At 40.3% G+C, this 15,463-nt stretch overlaps 1 protein-coding gene across 5 annotated transcripts in view; it reads left to right on the forward strand.

The window, feature by feature from the left end:
- Positions 1 to 15,463, forward strand: part of mical2a (microtubule associated monooxygenase, calponin and LIM domain containing 2a) — a 40,382-nt gene that overhangs the window by 6,469 nt on the left and 18,450 nt on the right. For all 5 annotated transcript variants that reach the window (XM_042418308.1, XM_042418292.1, XM_042418300.1 and 2 more), the window contains exons 3-13: positions 2,496 to 2,864; positions 7,231 to 7,438; positions 8,061 to 8,177; positions 9,452 to 9,553; positions 11,390 to 11,545; positions 11,853 to 11,953; positions 12,673 to 12,930; positions 13,605 to 13,720; positions 13,950 to 14,076; positions 14,215 to 14,305; positions 15,071 to 15,218. In XM_042418308.1, the coding sequence (XP_042274242.1) occupies positions 2,604 to 2,864; positions 7,231 to 7,438; positions 8,061 to 8,177; positions 9,452 to 9,553; positions 11,390 to 11,545; positions 11,853 to 11,953; positions 12,673 to 12,930; positions 13,605 to 13,720; positions 13,950 to 14,076; positions 14,215 to 14,305; positions 15,071 to 15,218 (1,685 nt within the window). In that variant the 5' untranslated portion in view covers positions 2,496 to 2,603. The remainder of the gene's footprint in view (positions 1 to 2,495; positions 2,865 to 7,230; positions 7,439 to 8,060; positions 8,178 to 9,451; positions 9,554 to 11,389; positions 11,546 to 11,852; positions 11,954 to 12,672; positions 12,931 to 13,604; positions 13,721 to 13,949; positions 14,077 to 14,214; positions 14,306 to 15,070; positions 15,219 to 15,463) is intronic.

Raw genomic sequence — 15,463 nt, forward strand, 5'->3', positions numbered from 1 at the left:
CAGCATAAGTTTTCTTTTTATCCTTTTTTGGTAGAAATGTCTTTCCCATTATCTTAAACAAAGTTATTGTAAACTCAGCTGTCAAATGACTTCACAGAGGCTTTATAGAAGATATTCTGTAGGCCCCAAACACTCCACATACCACATGGTAGAATACACAGCAATTTTCCCATCACAGTCTCCTGCCGTGCATGAAAGATTAAAGCACCTGCATCATATATCATGCCTGTTTCAGTCATCGCTTGTCACTCACAGACAATCAGAGAGTAAATTCCCCCCAAAAAACTATGGAGGTGGTCCTGTGACTAGCTGGCTGGTGGATCCAGTGAGAGGGTGAGTGTTGGTCTCATGCTGATGGAGCTCTTCTAGCCACGTGGCAAAGGAATGTGGACTCACTGAGTTTGAGGCTGAATGTCTGCTGTGAAAGGCCTCGGGGGTCTGCAGTATCAACCAATGGGACAAGAGCTTTATGAAGCTACACGGATACATAAGGCAGGCTGAGTCATCTGAGTGTGCAGTATTTCTATGGGATGGTTGGTTTTCCTTTCTCTGAAATGTAAAACAACAACAGAGTCAAAACAGGATGCAAACACACAGCCAAACAGGATCTGGTGCAAATGAATATGCTAATATTAGCCTGGAGACAAACACAGTTGCTTTGGGAACAACATTCAAAATCTCACCACATTCAAATCACCATTAATAACATGTTTGTGACCCAAGACTGGGTGGTTGTTGAATACAGGGACTAACTTTTGCATGAATGGCTTAAGCTCTCTATGAACAGTTTAATGGCACAGTCACGTTGCCACCTGAAGCCCCGGGGTGGGATGTGACAGTAATAATGGATTACTGTGGGGGGCTGTTAGAGTCCTGTACAGCTAGCTTGACCTTACCTCTGGCCCTGCCCATCCCGCTCCATGGGACATTAAAATATCAAAGGCAGACTTCTCCCAAAACTCACGGAAGCTGCGGTCTCCACCCATGTGAGCACACACATGCTTAATGCAGAAAATGTCCACATTTCGCTTTGATGTCGAGTTCTGGCACAGATTTCTTGGCATGATTTTCAAAATGCTTGATGGTTGATTGGGGGAAAGAGAAAACTACATTGTATTTAATTCTGTCAGTTCAGCTCTGCGCTGACACAAACGTGCGCTATAGTAGCAGTGTCTCTTACACGCAGGCACATATGTAAGAATATTAAATGCACATACCTCAGAAGAAGAAGGTGGACTACTAAGCATGCATACCTAATCAAATCCAATCAATCTGCGCTAGTGTGGGGTTTTAGTTTCAAAGACTTTTCGTTCTACTGCCTCTAAAGCGTTGCTTTGTGTGGTTTGCAGCTGGGGTGAAAAATACCACAAGACAAATACTTTTCCTGTCTGCTCATCCACGGTCAGTGCTGCGCTCCAGGAATGAAAGGTGCTTGGTGGTTCTTTGGATAGCAGTAATAGGAAAACCACTTTTTTACCCACGTTTAAGATGGTATATACATTAGAAATGTTATTTATATAGGATTGCAGCTTGTAGAAGTGTCAGCAACATTTTTGTGATTGATGAAAAAGTTAAAGTGCTTATTTTTCAAGGTTCAGTAGCTCAAGTTGAGGAGAGGTTTGCACTTGGCAGATACAGTATTTATACTATACTGTACTGGAGCCATTACATTACTCAATGCAATAAACACTGTATGTACTTCTATATGGAAGAATTTGAGGAAAAAAAATATGTTGCCTGTTACTCACCACTTACAAAAATATACAGCTGATCCCATTCATAAAATGTACCCAGTTTAAACAAAGCCATGACGTACTGTAGCCAACCGAATACTACAATATAATTTTCATTGTTAGTCCATGGATATCTCATGTTGAAGCTGAAACTGCTTTGTTCTGCATGAAGCCATCACTGAACCTTGAAGCTGTTCAGAATACTGGCTTCAATTTTAACCAACAAGTATTATGTTGAACCACAAACAACTCCTTTTATATGCTCACATGGTTGTGCCTCTATAAAGAAAAAGTAGTAAATATGCTCAACAGCTGTCTGACGTCATCACATTGGCTCATTTTCCTTTCTTTCTTGATTTTTCCTCTCTCTAGAATTTATCTCACAGTCTTGTCTCTACTTGGAATGTTATCGCGTCAGTGTGGATGTAAGCTTACTGTGTTTCTAAATGCTTGTTGATTTAGTGAGATATCGACTCTTAGTGAGGAGTGGTACTGAGTGTCCTCTTGATAATTTGCTAATGTGAAGTAATTTAGTATGGTATGCTTCATAGAGCAGATAAAATGATAGCTGTGTTGTCAACTTAAATTACTTCTAATTTAATATTCTAATCGAATCTATTTAAATTGTTGAAATATAATGAAACAGAACTAATTTTAACAGCCTTATAATAGGATATGGAAAAACATCAGTCGCCCACAGCCATCTGTGAGGGATTCTTTGCCATGAGATGACATCAGACTCTATGTGTCTTGCCTCCTCAGACTGGGTATGACGGTGCGGGCCAAGCGGAGGGTGTAGCCACATCTGGCAGAGCGCTGAAGTAAGCAGGAGCTTCAACACACCAAACCGTCTACTGCAGTCGAGGAAAGATGGGAGAGACAGAGGAGGAGAAGGATAACGTGGGGAAGCTGTTTGAGAACTTTGTCCAGGCCTCGACCTGCAAGGGAACACTGCAGGCCTTCAACGTCTTGTGCAGAAAGTTGGACCTCGACCCTGCCGACAACAGCACCTTCTATAACAGTCTGAGGGCAAAGGTCACCACTTGGAAGGCCAAAGCACTATGGACTAAGCTAGATAAGAGGATGTGTCACAAGGAATACAAGAAAGGCCAGGCCTGTGTGGGCACCAAGGTAAGTTTAATGCTATCTTTGTACAGGAAGAAAAAGTTTACTGATCAGAAGCCAATAAAGATAAAGATGATGAATTTATAGAAGATATAGAATAAGATGTATGTCAATTGAAGCACCACAGAAGTATTTTTACATATTTTGCCCATTAATTATAAATTATGTATGTTTTCCATGTACACTTTATTTGTTAGGTTATTGTGTGGTAATGTATCTGCTTTAAAAAGTCTCCTTGTTGGTGAATTGAAGGATCTTCATCTGAGATTTTAGAGTTGACTGCCCAAAAGCAACCCTTTAAATATACTTTCTTCTAGGTATGACAATAAAGCTTGTGAAAGTTTGACTTTGTGAGCAGCCACAATCAGATCTTGGCTGTCCTTGAATATACAGTATAAATTACACAGAGAGTTTTTCAAACTGTAGTAAAGTGCTGTACAACATTTGCTAACAAAATGTTCTCTGTAATTAGTTACCTCTCAAGCAAGTTTAAGGTTCAGCAAAGTTGATTTTCATTATATACTGAAATGTAAACATGTTACATGCTGTGGAAAATAATCGACACTGATGTTAAGTTTATGTAATTTCTAGTTAGTAAGCTAAAACGTCCTTTAAAGCCTGAAATGTGTACGTATATCCTTAAAACGTCTAAAAATATCATGGGGTTGTGTTTATACAACATTAAGGTTGATGTTTTTTTGATTTAGGAAGTACTCTTGTGACCTCACCTCATGCAGTTCCTTTTTTTGTTGTTGTTGTTTTAAACAGTCGCCAATTTGTCCCTTTTCAGGACCATTAAAGTAGACCGCAGAGTGCCGTAGCTAAGGCAGGCGATGTCACGGTCATCACTTTAACCTCTGCCTGCCCAGACACAGCCCATCAACCACAGTAACACTCACTCTTTCACTGCAACATCTCCCAACAGACAGGAGAGGAAATGAAAGAGATATACAATGCTTTGCACTGATTCAGTCACTCTCAGACGGGTGCTACGTTACGAAATAAAAACATCATGTCACATTAATTCATAGACAATACATCATATATAGATGTATCTTGTCATACAAACAATAAAAACTCTACACACTGTACATCAGACACAAAAACACATGTGCATTTCTTCATCTAACCTTGCAGCCAAATAACATAAAAACAACCAATCACATTCAGACAGCAAAGTGAACACAAAGAACAATTGAAGATATCCTTGCATTGAATTATGAACAGATACCTGCAATAGGACACATAAGTCACGTTGGGGTGTGTATGTTGTGTTTAGTGTCGTGTATAAGCGTTCAGGGGTGCGTGGCAGTAGGGGAGATGAGAGAAAGTAGGAAAACCTCGGGTTGTGTGATTACCTTTCAGGCCGCAGCTGCCCCCAGCTTAAAATAGTGTTTTTATTTTACAGAAAAACAGACAGCATCACTCAGCAACTATGATTATTTGGCCCCAGTTATACTGAGGGTTTGCTCTACTCTTAATAGGCTCTTCCTAAAAGGCTGGAGCCAGGCCCAGGTTGTTATTGAAGTGTGCTTTAAATGCTTCAGTGTGAGCTAAGTTTTACAGATTCTGTCTGATTTCAGCCACACCAAAGAAGGTAAACCTTTAGCAATAAGTGTGACTAAACTTCCTTGCCAAAGGTTTCAGGTCAGATTTCGTAATTCTGACAATCCACCAGGATGTGTCGTAAAATATAAAGTAGTACTGTGTACCAAAGTAGTAAACCAGATGTACAAATAGCGGATTGTGTGCATTATTGAAACACTAACTTATTGTGAATTTATGAGATTGCCTTTCTCTTCTGTCGCTTATTAATTTCCACACATGTGAAACATGAATGCAGCATTAAGCCTGTTCTAATCCCTCACAGGACAATCTGCTTTTACTAGATTACTTATTCCTCCTCTCCCGGAGTGACCCACAAGATGACGACTCATGTTTTATGGCAGCTCAGCTCTTTTAACAATGACAGATGTGATATCACTCAGCACTAAGACTTTACGTTCCCGCTGTAGCAGCAATCTTTAAAGGATGTGATGTCATCCCCGTTTTATGGCCTGACAGCTGGCTGTGGTGACCCTGACGTGTAGCCACAGTGCATTTCTTCATCATAAAGTTTTACTGTGTACAAAAAAATTGAAGCAAATTGATCTTTTAAAAAATGTACATGACACTGTGAGTCATTCTCAGTACACGTCATCATAGCTCTGTGATATAAGAAGTGCATTCAATACCTGTATATAGTCTCATTTAATATTTAGGCTTATTTTCACTTATGTTGCTATGTTTGGATTGTTAACACCACAACTCAACTTGTTAATGAACAGTTGTTGGCTGTTGTTTTGTACGATACATAATATTTAGTCCAAAAAACAAAGATTTTTAAGAGTGCTGGAGTATTTTTTTTACAGTTACTCTAATCTCAATGAAGGCCCAGATTCAGTTTGCTGTACACAATTGACACATAAGGTCTGATATTTTCACGTTGCTGTAGGTTGGAGACATATGTTGTGTTTTAGGTTTTGGATTATTGTTTGGCTTTTTCTAACACTGAAAACATTATGCTTTTGATGTTATCTGTGTGACTGAAAAAGCTTATTGTATTGACCGCCCTGTGTGCTGAGATGAAAATGTGCACAGTGAACATATAATGTGATACTCTAACCGACTGTTGGGGTTCATTAATGAAGTTGGGGAAAAATGTTACCAGGACGAGGTGAAGCTGGGATGACCATGAGGTCACAGGTGGGACACAGAGAGGAAGTGTGTGTGTGTCCTGAGTCAGCAGATATGCAGCAAGCGCTCAGGAAAAGCGTCATATCTGGAAAAATATATCAGCAAATGGAAACAGGCTAAAACAAACAGCCTGTTACTGCTTGTAGCTGATAGACAGATGAAAACAGTTACATGAGTTTTGAAAAAAAACTTTTGCACATTGTGAGAGTACATCTGAATAAACTTTACTAGACACATACACTTACTGAAAGGCATCCTTTCATCTCTACAGTAACACACTTTACACCTTTATGATATACTTCTCACTGTTTGTTGAGAAAACAAGCCAGCAGGCAGACTTGTCCAGGCAACGTTTCCACCACCTGTGTGTGCTTCACACCTGAAAATACCTCATCCTGATAACCTCAGGCTATGTATGATGAAACCTTGTGTTCCTCATCACCCACATCCCCCATGAAACCTCCCCCAGAGCTCAACCACATACTCAGAGAGAGAGAGAATACTGAAGGAATGACTAAATCGTCCAATCGTCTTGTTTTTGTTGCTGGAACAGAGAGCCATTTAGGGTAGGATGTGGGACTTTAGTCTGCTGGCACTGGGTGCTCTGTAAATAGTTGTCAGTCTGATTGTCTCACAGAATGTCCCACACAACTGATATGGGTGGCACCTCTTGTCCTATCCTAACTTTGTGTTATCCTGTTGAATAACACACAGGATGGGAGGAAGTGAGTTCTGTTTGAATATGTGGCAAATACTGTCTGCATACTGTGGGAATTTGGATGTCAGGCACAGTAGCAGTTCTTTATGTTGTTGGAAGAATGGATGTAGAAAGAGTGTCTTGTTGGGGTAAGTGAAAGAAAATTTTCAGCACTAATTTGGTGAGGCTATCGAGACAAGAAACTGTCCAGCTTGTTGAGCACAGCAGGGGAAACCTTCAGAAGTGGTCTGGTTCTGGATCAGATGTCAAAAGAATCAAGACACACACACACACACACACACACACATACACGTCTCCTTCCCACACACAGTTCTTATAATGCCTCTCAATATGTTTAGAGAGAAAGAAGATAGAGTTTGCCAGAACATATGCGTCACTTCTTTCATCTATCATTCAAGAGGATGATGTCATGTTTGAGCCACAAATTCTCAGACAGACTCTGTAACCTCAATGAACTGACTTCATGCATTTTTTTAGGGGAGGTCAATTCATGAATAACACTTTTGATACGAAGAGGCTGTAATAAGTTGATTTAGAGCGATGGAAGGTGCTGGCAAACATTCCTCTCGCTTGAGACTTGTATAAATCTTTCATTTGTTTTACTAACAATACTCTTCCAGCACCCAGGCGGTCTGGAGAAGTCATCTTAACACTGTAATGATCCTCACAGTCAGTGTTTATCTCGTTGAAATGTCCTTGAGTGAGACTCTCAGCATCTAAATGCCCCAGTGGTGCAGTAAAGTGCTGATGATCTATGTATATGTTGTAATAAACAAATAGGATGAATGGGATGAAGAATGGGATGCAGGAAAAGTCTTAAACCCTTTGTGATTAATACAAGGATGTGACTATGATGTAGTTCTCCTCTCTGTGCCTTGTGTTGGTAATTAGATCACTTTGTCATTCTCTCTTATTTAGTGCCTCATCATTGGAGGAGGTCCCTGCGGCCTGCGGACAGCCATTGAGCTCGCTTTGATGGGTGCCAAAGTGGTGGTGATTGAGAAGAGAGACTCCTTCTCCAGGAACAACGTGCTGCACCTTTGGCCCTACACCATCCATGACCTGCGGGGCCTCGGAGCCAAAAAGTTCTACGGCAAATTCTGTGCCGGGGCCATAGACCACATCAGTGAGTGTCTGGAAGTAAAATCAATCACAGTGCAAAATGATTTACAATTTCCAGCAACAGACTTGCTTCCTCTTCATTCATTCATTTGTGGTTACTGTTTTAATATCTCTGAACTTTGATCTTTCACTAAAATTTTACATCTGCCCTGTAAGTGGCTCCAAATTTTTTTCATATTGTACAAAATGTGTTTTATCCCTTTTTGTCAGGCCTTCATTTTGAATGAAGATTGAATGAATGGACATCATTTATACACATTTTTCTGTACTATATTTTTTTCAATAGGATCAGAAATGGACCTGGTTTCGATTTTTAAAAAGATATTTTTAAAAGGAAAAACAAAATCCCTTCATTTAAATCGTACCTCAGAATGAAAGCCAAAACAAGACATAATGACAGAATTACATGAATTTAAATGACTCTTTATTTAACATCTTTCAAGCATTGATTCCATTTAATCTCCCCAACATAATATCAAGAAAAAAAGCCTGCGCTCCGCTCTCCTCAAACAGAGTAATGGAGCTTGGGTCTTGCTCTCACAGAGTGTCAAGACAACATAACACAAAACACAAAGTCTGGCAGCCTTTTTCACATGTATACAAACACTAATGCGTGTGTCCAACAGGCATTCAGCAGCTGCAACTCATCCTTCTGAAGGTTGCCCTCATCGTTGCAGTTGAGTTTCATATCAATGTGGAGTTTGTCAAACTGCTGGAGCCTCCAGAGGACCAGGAAAATGAAGGTAACCATCCACACGTTCACCTCAGTTATGTGTCCAAACAACACATCAACAGAGCTCTTATATTCACCCACTGACAGTTGTTTTATGACCTGCAAGCTTTGGGGAGATGTAGAAATACAAGCAGCTGGAGACTATAGAGCGTTAAAAAGGATGATGTTTAATAACGTGTAAAGCATGATATAGACATTGGGCTGAATCTGTCAGTTTGTTAGACATTTTTAATGTGGATCTGTATTTACCCTCCCACTCTGTAATCCTGTGCTCTATCAAGGCTAGTCAGGCACCAGGGGACTTTTCATCCTGCTGTATTTAGTTTCCTTGACAGCCAACCAATAAACATGAAGCAAACATTGGCTCCGACATAGTTTTTCATTATATTTAGATGAGGTTAGCAGAGGTCAAGAATATTGCCTGATATAATATGAAGATGTAGCGGTGTTATCTTTCACTCTCATCTGATGATGTTTTCCTGACCTGCAGCACTTCAAGCCCCTCTAGATTACATTCAAGAGCAACATTTACTGCATGGCAATAAAATCAAAATGCTAATGTTTCTCTGCATGCATCCTGTGCCACTCGACCCTCTCCTCCCACATTTGACTTTTAACTCTTAGGAAAAAAATAACTTGCACTCTGTTGTCAGGTGTTTTCTCTTCAGCTGCAATATCAATACACAGATAACAACAAGAGCCTTGCCTAAAATTAGACGCAGACTTAACCCTCCCATTCTGCTGTGACGGACTTAGCGGTGCCCTTAGCATCATGGAATGAATTTTCCACATGGTGTTATTTCACAACAAAATGCCAAGCTGTTGCTGTGTTGGTCTCACAGCACTGCAGAACCCAACACTGTATGTTTAAAATAACTAAGATTGAATCTGAAACAATATTTCAGGCTTTAATTATATGTTTTATGTTAGTTGGACAATGTTCCACATTTATGCAGATATGGACAATCTCTGTGTTACATGAACATACCAAGTGTCAACACCATTGCCTTTGCTTGCTCTTTATTTAGCATCCCTCTTTGAAATATGGCATGAAAAGCCGTATTTTTCCTGTCATTGAAATCATAGAAAGGGCGGTCTTACTGGTAAAAGCAACAAAACAACGAAGTACATGTGCCATCTCTATCCTCACAAATTAAGCATAGCAGGTGGAAAAGAAAAGAAAGATGTTTTGAATATTTCTATTAATTATATTAGGTTTTTTTCCCCCTAATTATATTATGTTTTTTTTCTCCCTCTCCCTCTTTCTTTGTCTCCTTCTCTCAGGGCTTGGGTGGAGGGCGGCAATCCGACCTGCTGATCACCCCGTGGCTAACTTTGAGTTTGATGTTGTGGTGGGGGCTGACGGACGCAGGAATACTCTGGAAGGTGAGAAGCCAGCAGCAGACAAAAAAGGGATTAACAGTATAGTTGCCCCAAGGATTTACTTTACGATGAAGCATGGTATAATGTTACTCACATATGATGAAGGAAAGACAATCTGTGACCCAAATGTATATTTTCCCACCATCAACATTCAAAGTGCAGGATTGGAGACTACTATCACACTCAAATGTTAGTAGATAATAAATAAATAAAATTAATTGAAATTATTAATATTTTTTGATGCTATTAAAGGTTTATTTACTTCGGTGATGTTTTAAAACACATGCCTATCAGTTACAATCAGTTAAGAGACTGAACATATCTATAATTTATAAGACTTTCAGGTTCCGTTGGCCTCTACTTGTTTTTATTGTGCATCTCTTTGAAAATGCTGCATGTAGCATCTTGTATAATTAAGTTGAACACATAACTTAAGTGTCTGTCACATACAAGCAGCATGTTTAATGGACACTTTCTCTTTCTGAAGTTGTTCTACCGTCCAGTTCATGGCATCATGTGGAACACAGAGTCATGTTTAAGGGCTTAAGTCAGATAAACTCCAGCACACCTTTCAACTTATCGAGCAGCCACTGAAGACAACTCACAGGATTGTTTCTGGACTCTGACTTTGAATAGCTGGTGCTGCTGTGAAGCTAAAAATGAAACCCACCTTTTGTAAACGTATATATATCTTTGTGAAGCCATTGATCTCTCCCAATGGGAGAGGTCATACATGAAACCACCAAAGCACTGCATATAAATAGAGCAGAGCCGGGGACTGGACTTGCTCCATCTCTCTGTCTCACTGTTTCGGCCTCTCTCTTGAAAATGCTGTCATCTAACAACCAATTCACATCAGATGCTTATTCCTAAAAAGGGAATTTTTAGGCAGGTCAAGACGTTTAGCTCATTCTTCAATTATGAAGTAGCCCGGGGGAAATGATTTTCCCCTGCGGTCAGTCTGCTCTTGAGTTACTTTTGTTGGGCTAGCTATGGCTATACAGAGTTAAATACAATCAGATCTGCACTCTACTGATTGTTGTTGCAGTGATAGAGGGGAGCAAAGGCTTCAATGAATTTTAACCGTCAAGCTGGAGAAGTTGTGACACAAGTTCAGACGCTTCCTTTTGCCTCCATAAAATATTGTCACTGTCTCATACATCATTTTGTAGTAAGTAAGACTGAAAACATGAATTAATCTGTTTTCTTTTCCTTTCACAGTTTTAGAAATAGTGACATTTTTAGTTAGTCCTTTATTTGCTAAAAAGTTGACATGTACAACAATGTAAAAGTCACTAAATTATGCCTCAACTTCAGTCCATTTGATGTCTCCTTGCGGCCAAGTTTTGGTTGGAACATAGAAAGTTAACATTGAATTATTTCTGTGTCCCTGTTTTTTGTTTTGAAATACCCGAAATAGAAAGTCATCAAAGTTTCAAAGGATTCATTGAAATGGAGCCCTTGAACATATTAATGAAATTTAATTTCTATTTTTGAAGTATTTTTGAACTCTTAAGAAGTACAAGTGGGTGTTTGCTGCTACACTTGCAGTTCTGAAGGTTAATTAATCAGAAGTCATTTAAATTTAATCATAGCATACAATCTCTGGTGCTTCTTACAATCCATTGCTTTTGTTCCTTTGTCTATATAAAGGCTCACCTTGGTGAGCTGCCTCTTATCCAAGAATAACTGCCTTATAATTATGGTTTAAGGCTACATTTGCTTTGGTTTTCACAGACAAGCCAATAGGACCAGGTTGTTTGGGAGGATCTACATCTCTTCTGTTTTTTATGTTTCTGTATTTCATTCTCTCTCTCCTTGTGTATCCCTGTCTGGCAGGTTTCAAAAGGAAGGAGTTCAGGGGTAAACTGGCGATCGCCATCACAGCCAACTTCATCAACAGGAACACCACTGCCGAGGCCAAGGTGGAGGAGATCAGCGGAGTAGCCTTCATCTTCAACCAGAAGTTCTTCCTTGACCTCAAAGAGGAGACAGGTGAGAGAGAAGCACAATCGAACTGCCTCATTATGTCGATAGCTGGCTTGAACATGAATGTACAGGGGCATCTCAAACAGTGTGCTCAGTACATAAGAAATATTTGCTCAGAAATGTTTCTGATTCTGCTCACCAGAAGGTTGTGTTTTTGTTTGTTTTGTTTGCTCTGGTTGTAATCATTGACCAGTAATGTAATGATTTGCTCAACCTCCTACAGTAAAGAATGAGATGCTAACACTGTCAATAGATACTCCATTGGTGCCTTTTTAAAAATGTAGTCATTGAGAAACTGTGCCATTTCTTGCAGGTATCGATTTGGAGAACATTGTGTACTACAGGGACAACACGCATTACTTTGTGATGACGGCCAAGAAACAGAGCCTGCTGGACAAGGGAGTTGTCATTAATGTAAGTAGATAGATGTGTCCTTTTTTCACACTATCACACTTTTATTTTTACTTATTTGTGCACTATAAATAAATTCAACTTATTTTTAAAAAATGTGTTTGTAACAGCTAATTTTTACTGTATTCCAGTTTATCAAAATAACATGGATTCAATATCATGGACTATGACAAATATAATGTGATCAAATGCAACAGCCCTGCAACAGATAGCAACTCTGCAGAGTTCCTATTTTTGTTGTGACTATGTCAGTGAGGTGTGGTCATTTCTTAGGCTGTATTTTGTGCTGCATTTGCATTATATTTGATTAGGTGTTGATGGCATTCTGGCTGGGAGATAAAATAGCGTGGCAGTCTGTAATTGCATTAGTATAGATAGTGTGCAAGCCTTATAACCAGACTAAACTGCCATTTCGTTTCACTTCATTACTCTGTTTGAACCACTGAAAAAGTCAGAGACGTGGGAATTGCTTTAGAGGTCTAAAACCAGGCTATTTTTATACACTTCAGGATATCATGTCCACAATCTGTACCCGTCATATTTATTTTCCTACGCCTTTAAATACAGTAGGGCTTTTATTTCACTTTTCTCTGCAGCATTTCTAAAAAAAACCCCTCATGTTATGAGAGCAGAACATAGGTGCATTTCTTTGTCTCTTTGAAATGCTAAGCTAAGCTCAGACTGTTTGAACTCTGCCTGACTGTCATGCTTTTGTTCAACAGGATTACGTAGACACCCAGATGCTGCTGAGCAGTGAAAACGTCAACCAGGAAGCTCTTCTGTGCTACGCCCGAGAGGCTGCTGACTTTGGCACCAACTACCAACTTCCCACGCTGGATTTTGCCATGAACCACTGCGGGCAGCCAGATGTAGCGATGTTTGACTTCACTAGCATGCATGCCTCAGAGAACGCTGCTCTGGCCAGGGAGAGATTTGGACACCAACTGCTGGTTGCACTGGTTGGCGACAGTCTGCTAGAGGTAAGAAGGAGCAAGCTGTGCCATGTCATGTTACGATAGCCCGGGTCAGGTGAGTACTGGGAGCTAGAAAGTAGGCAGGGTGTTCAGGAGCTGGACTGCCTGGGGAAAGAGACTGTTACACAATCCGGCACTTGTGGCTCGGATGCTCCAGTTTCTCATGCCAGATGCTGGAAGAGGACGGAAGAGGTTCTTTGTAATTTGGGCAAATATTGTTCCATTGTTATTTTTGCACCAGTCTGTGAGCTGCTCCACCTCTGCAAACTCTGTATGACCTTGATGATGCTGCTAACAGTCAGTGAGGCAGTTTATTGTTTCAGCAATTTATTCTGCACAGCTGCAAAGATAATTATTAGAACTGTTTGTTAAATGTGCAAATTCCAGTAGTCAGGACTTCGATATGTGAGCTTCCGAAGCAACACATTACAAGTAGCAGAGCACCAAAATTACAGATCATGTTGCAGAAAAGGTCTGTAGTAAGTGACCTAAAACTTTTAAATACCAAGCTGGCCTGAGTGCTGCTAATTAGCATTCAACCTAATCACAAATGTTGATGTTGTTTCATTTATTTCTTTTATTTGGATCCCCGTTGGCTTCATCAAAACATAGACTATGTTCTGTCTCCCTCCTGTACACTGAACCACACATCCATATGTTTGCTCTGTGTTCCTGTGCAGCCCTTCTGGCCCATGGGGACAGGTTGTGCTAGAGGCTTCCTGGCTGCCTTTGACACAGCCTGGATGGTAAAGAGCTGGGCTCAGGGTCGGAGCATTCTGGAGGTGCTGGCAGAAAGGTACACACACAAACACACACATATACAACATTTGAGATACACATGTCTGTGTGTTCCTAGTCAAAGATGAAGTATTCACTTCAGTCAATGTCTTTGGATGTTGTTTGTTTGGTCCAAATTTACTCTCATAGTTTGAATATGCAATGGAAGCTAATCTCTGCTATGTTGAAGCAAAATTGACTGACGCTTTGTATCTTTTCTTATTTTATATGTATTTATGTGTATACAGGGAAAGCATTTACAGACTACTTCCTCAGACAACACCTGAAAACATTGCCAAAAACTTTGATCAGTACACCATAGACCCTGGGACACGATACCCCAACCTCAACTCCTCCTGTCTTAGGCCGCACCAGGTGAGAAAGAGTACTCACTTTGCTTTGGAACAATATCCGATTCTTACTTTGTGGACAACCTAAACTGTTACAATGTATTCATTTTAAAATGATCGCTTGTCTCCATTGGTATTATTGTTTCTTTTCTTCTTGTTTCAGGTGCGTCACTTGTACATCAGCGGAGAGCTGAATTCCTGCTCTCTGGAGCGTGCTGCTACCATACGCAGGCCTGTCAATCTCTACAGACGAGGTAAGTGTAACAGGAACTGACAGATGCCGGTGTGTCTGTGTCTGTATCGTTTTCATGAGTGAATCTGCATTTCAAAACATGACTGCTGCTGACTCATATCTAGATTATTTCAGGCAGTGATCCGACTGATAGGAGCTGCTCTCTTCTGTTACTTTGAGAGGATCCTCATATAAGCAAAACCCATAGCTGTTCCTTCATTTCCTTTTTCTTACTTGTAACATAGGTGACAAGGAGCCAGAATTAACCACCATTTAGGGAATAAGTCACAATCTGAGGGTTGTTTTTACATGTAGGTTCTCTGGGAGGAGGAAGCTTTGATATGAGAGCTGGTAGGTTGTGGAGGGAACAGTCGAACACATTTATCTTGCCTTCCAAATTTAACATTACTTTATGCTCCTGTGTTAAAAATAAGCCTCTAATTGAAGTCAAGAAAACAATCACTAGATCACTCTGAAATGTCTATGCAAGTATAGATATAGATACTTATTTTTAACAACATGTGCTCACAGTGCTGCAGAAAAGGGAACCGATATTTCAGAAGCTCTAAATGCTGAACTGAGCTGCACGATAAACAGAAGTAAACAGAGTACCTCAACACCCGGTCCCACCATTTCTCTCATGACCTTATTTACTGTCTCTTTGTGGTTTGGCCCATGCTTGTGTGACATCATATCCTTTATCAGCCTAAACTTCCTGACGCAGCCTGCATTCCTGTGGATTTACATGTTTGATTGTGAAATCTGACTTGCCTTGTCTCATTTGTAGAGTCTGAGATCAGACCAGCGAGGCTTCTTACCTGGTGCCAGAAGCAGACGGAGGGCTACAGGAATGTGATGATCACAGACCTGACATCTTCCTGGCAAAGCGGCATCGCCCTGTGTGCCCTCATCCACAAGTTCAAACCGCAGCTGATGTACGTAACATACGATAATACAGATAAAACCAGTATCCAGTGCTGCATCAGTCCATCTACTGTAAAACCAGTAGGGCTGGGTATCGTAGTCCATGCATTTAAGGTATTGACCAAAAGAACCCAGTACCAAGTACTTCTCCAGTCAAACGATACCTGCATTTGATCCTTTTTATACCCAGATCTAGAAAAAAAAGACTATTTTTATGGTTTTGCTCGCAGCCAATCACCACACGCATTCTTCAATA

Source organism: Thunnus maccoyii, chromosome 1 (genome assembly GCF_910596095.1).
Source record: "Thunnus maccoyii chromosome 1, fThuMac1.1, whole genome shotgun sequence".
NCBI lineage: Eukaryota > Metazoa > Chordata > Actinopteri > Scombriformes > Scombridae > Thunnus > Thunnus maccoyii.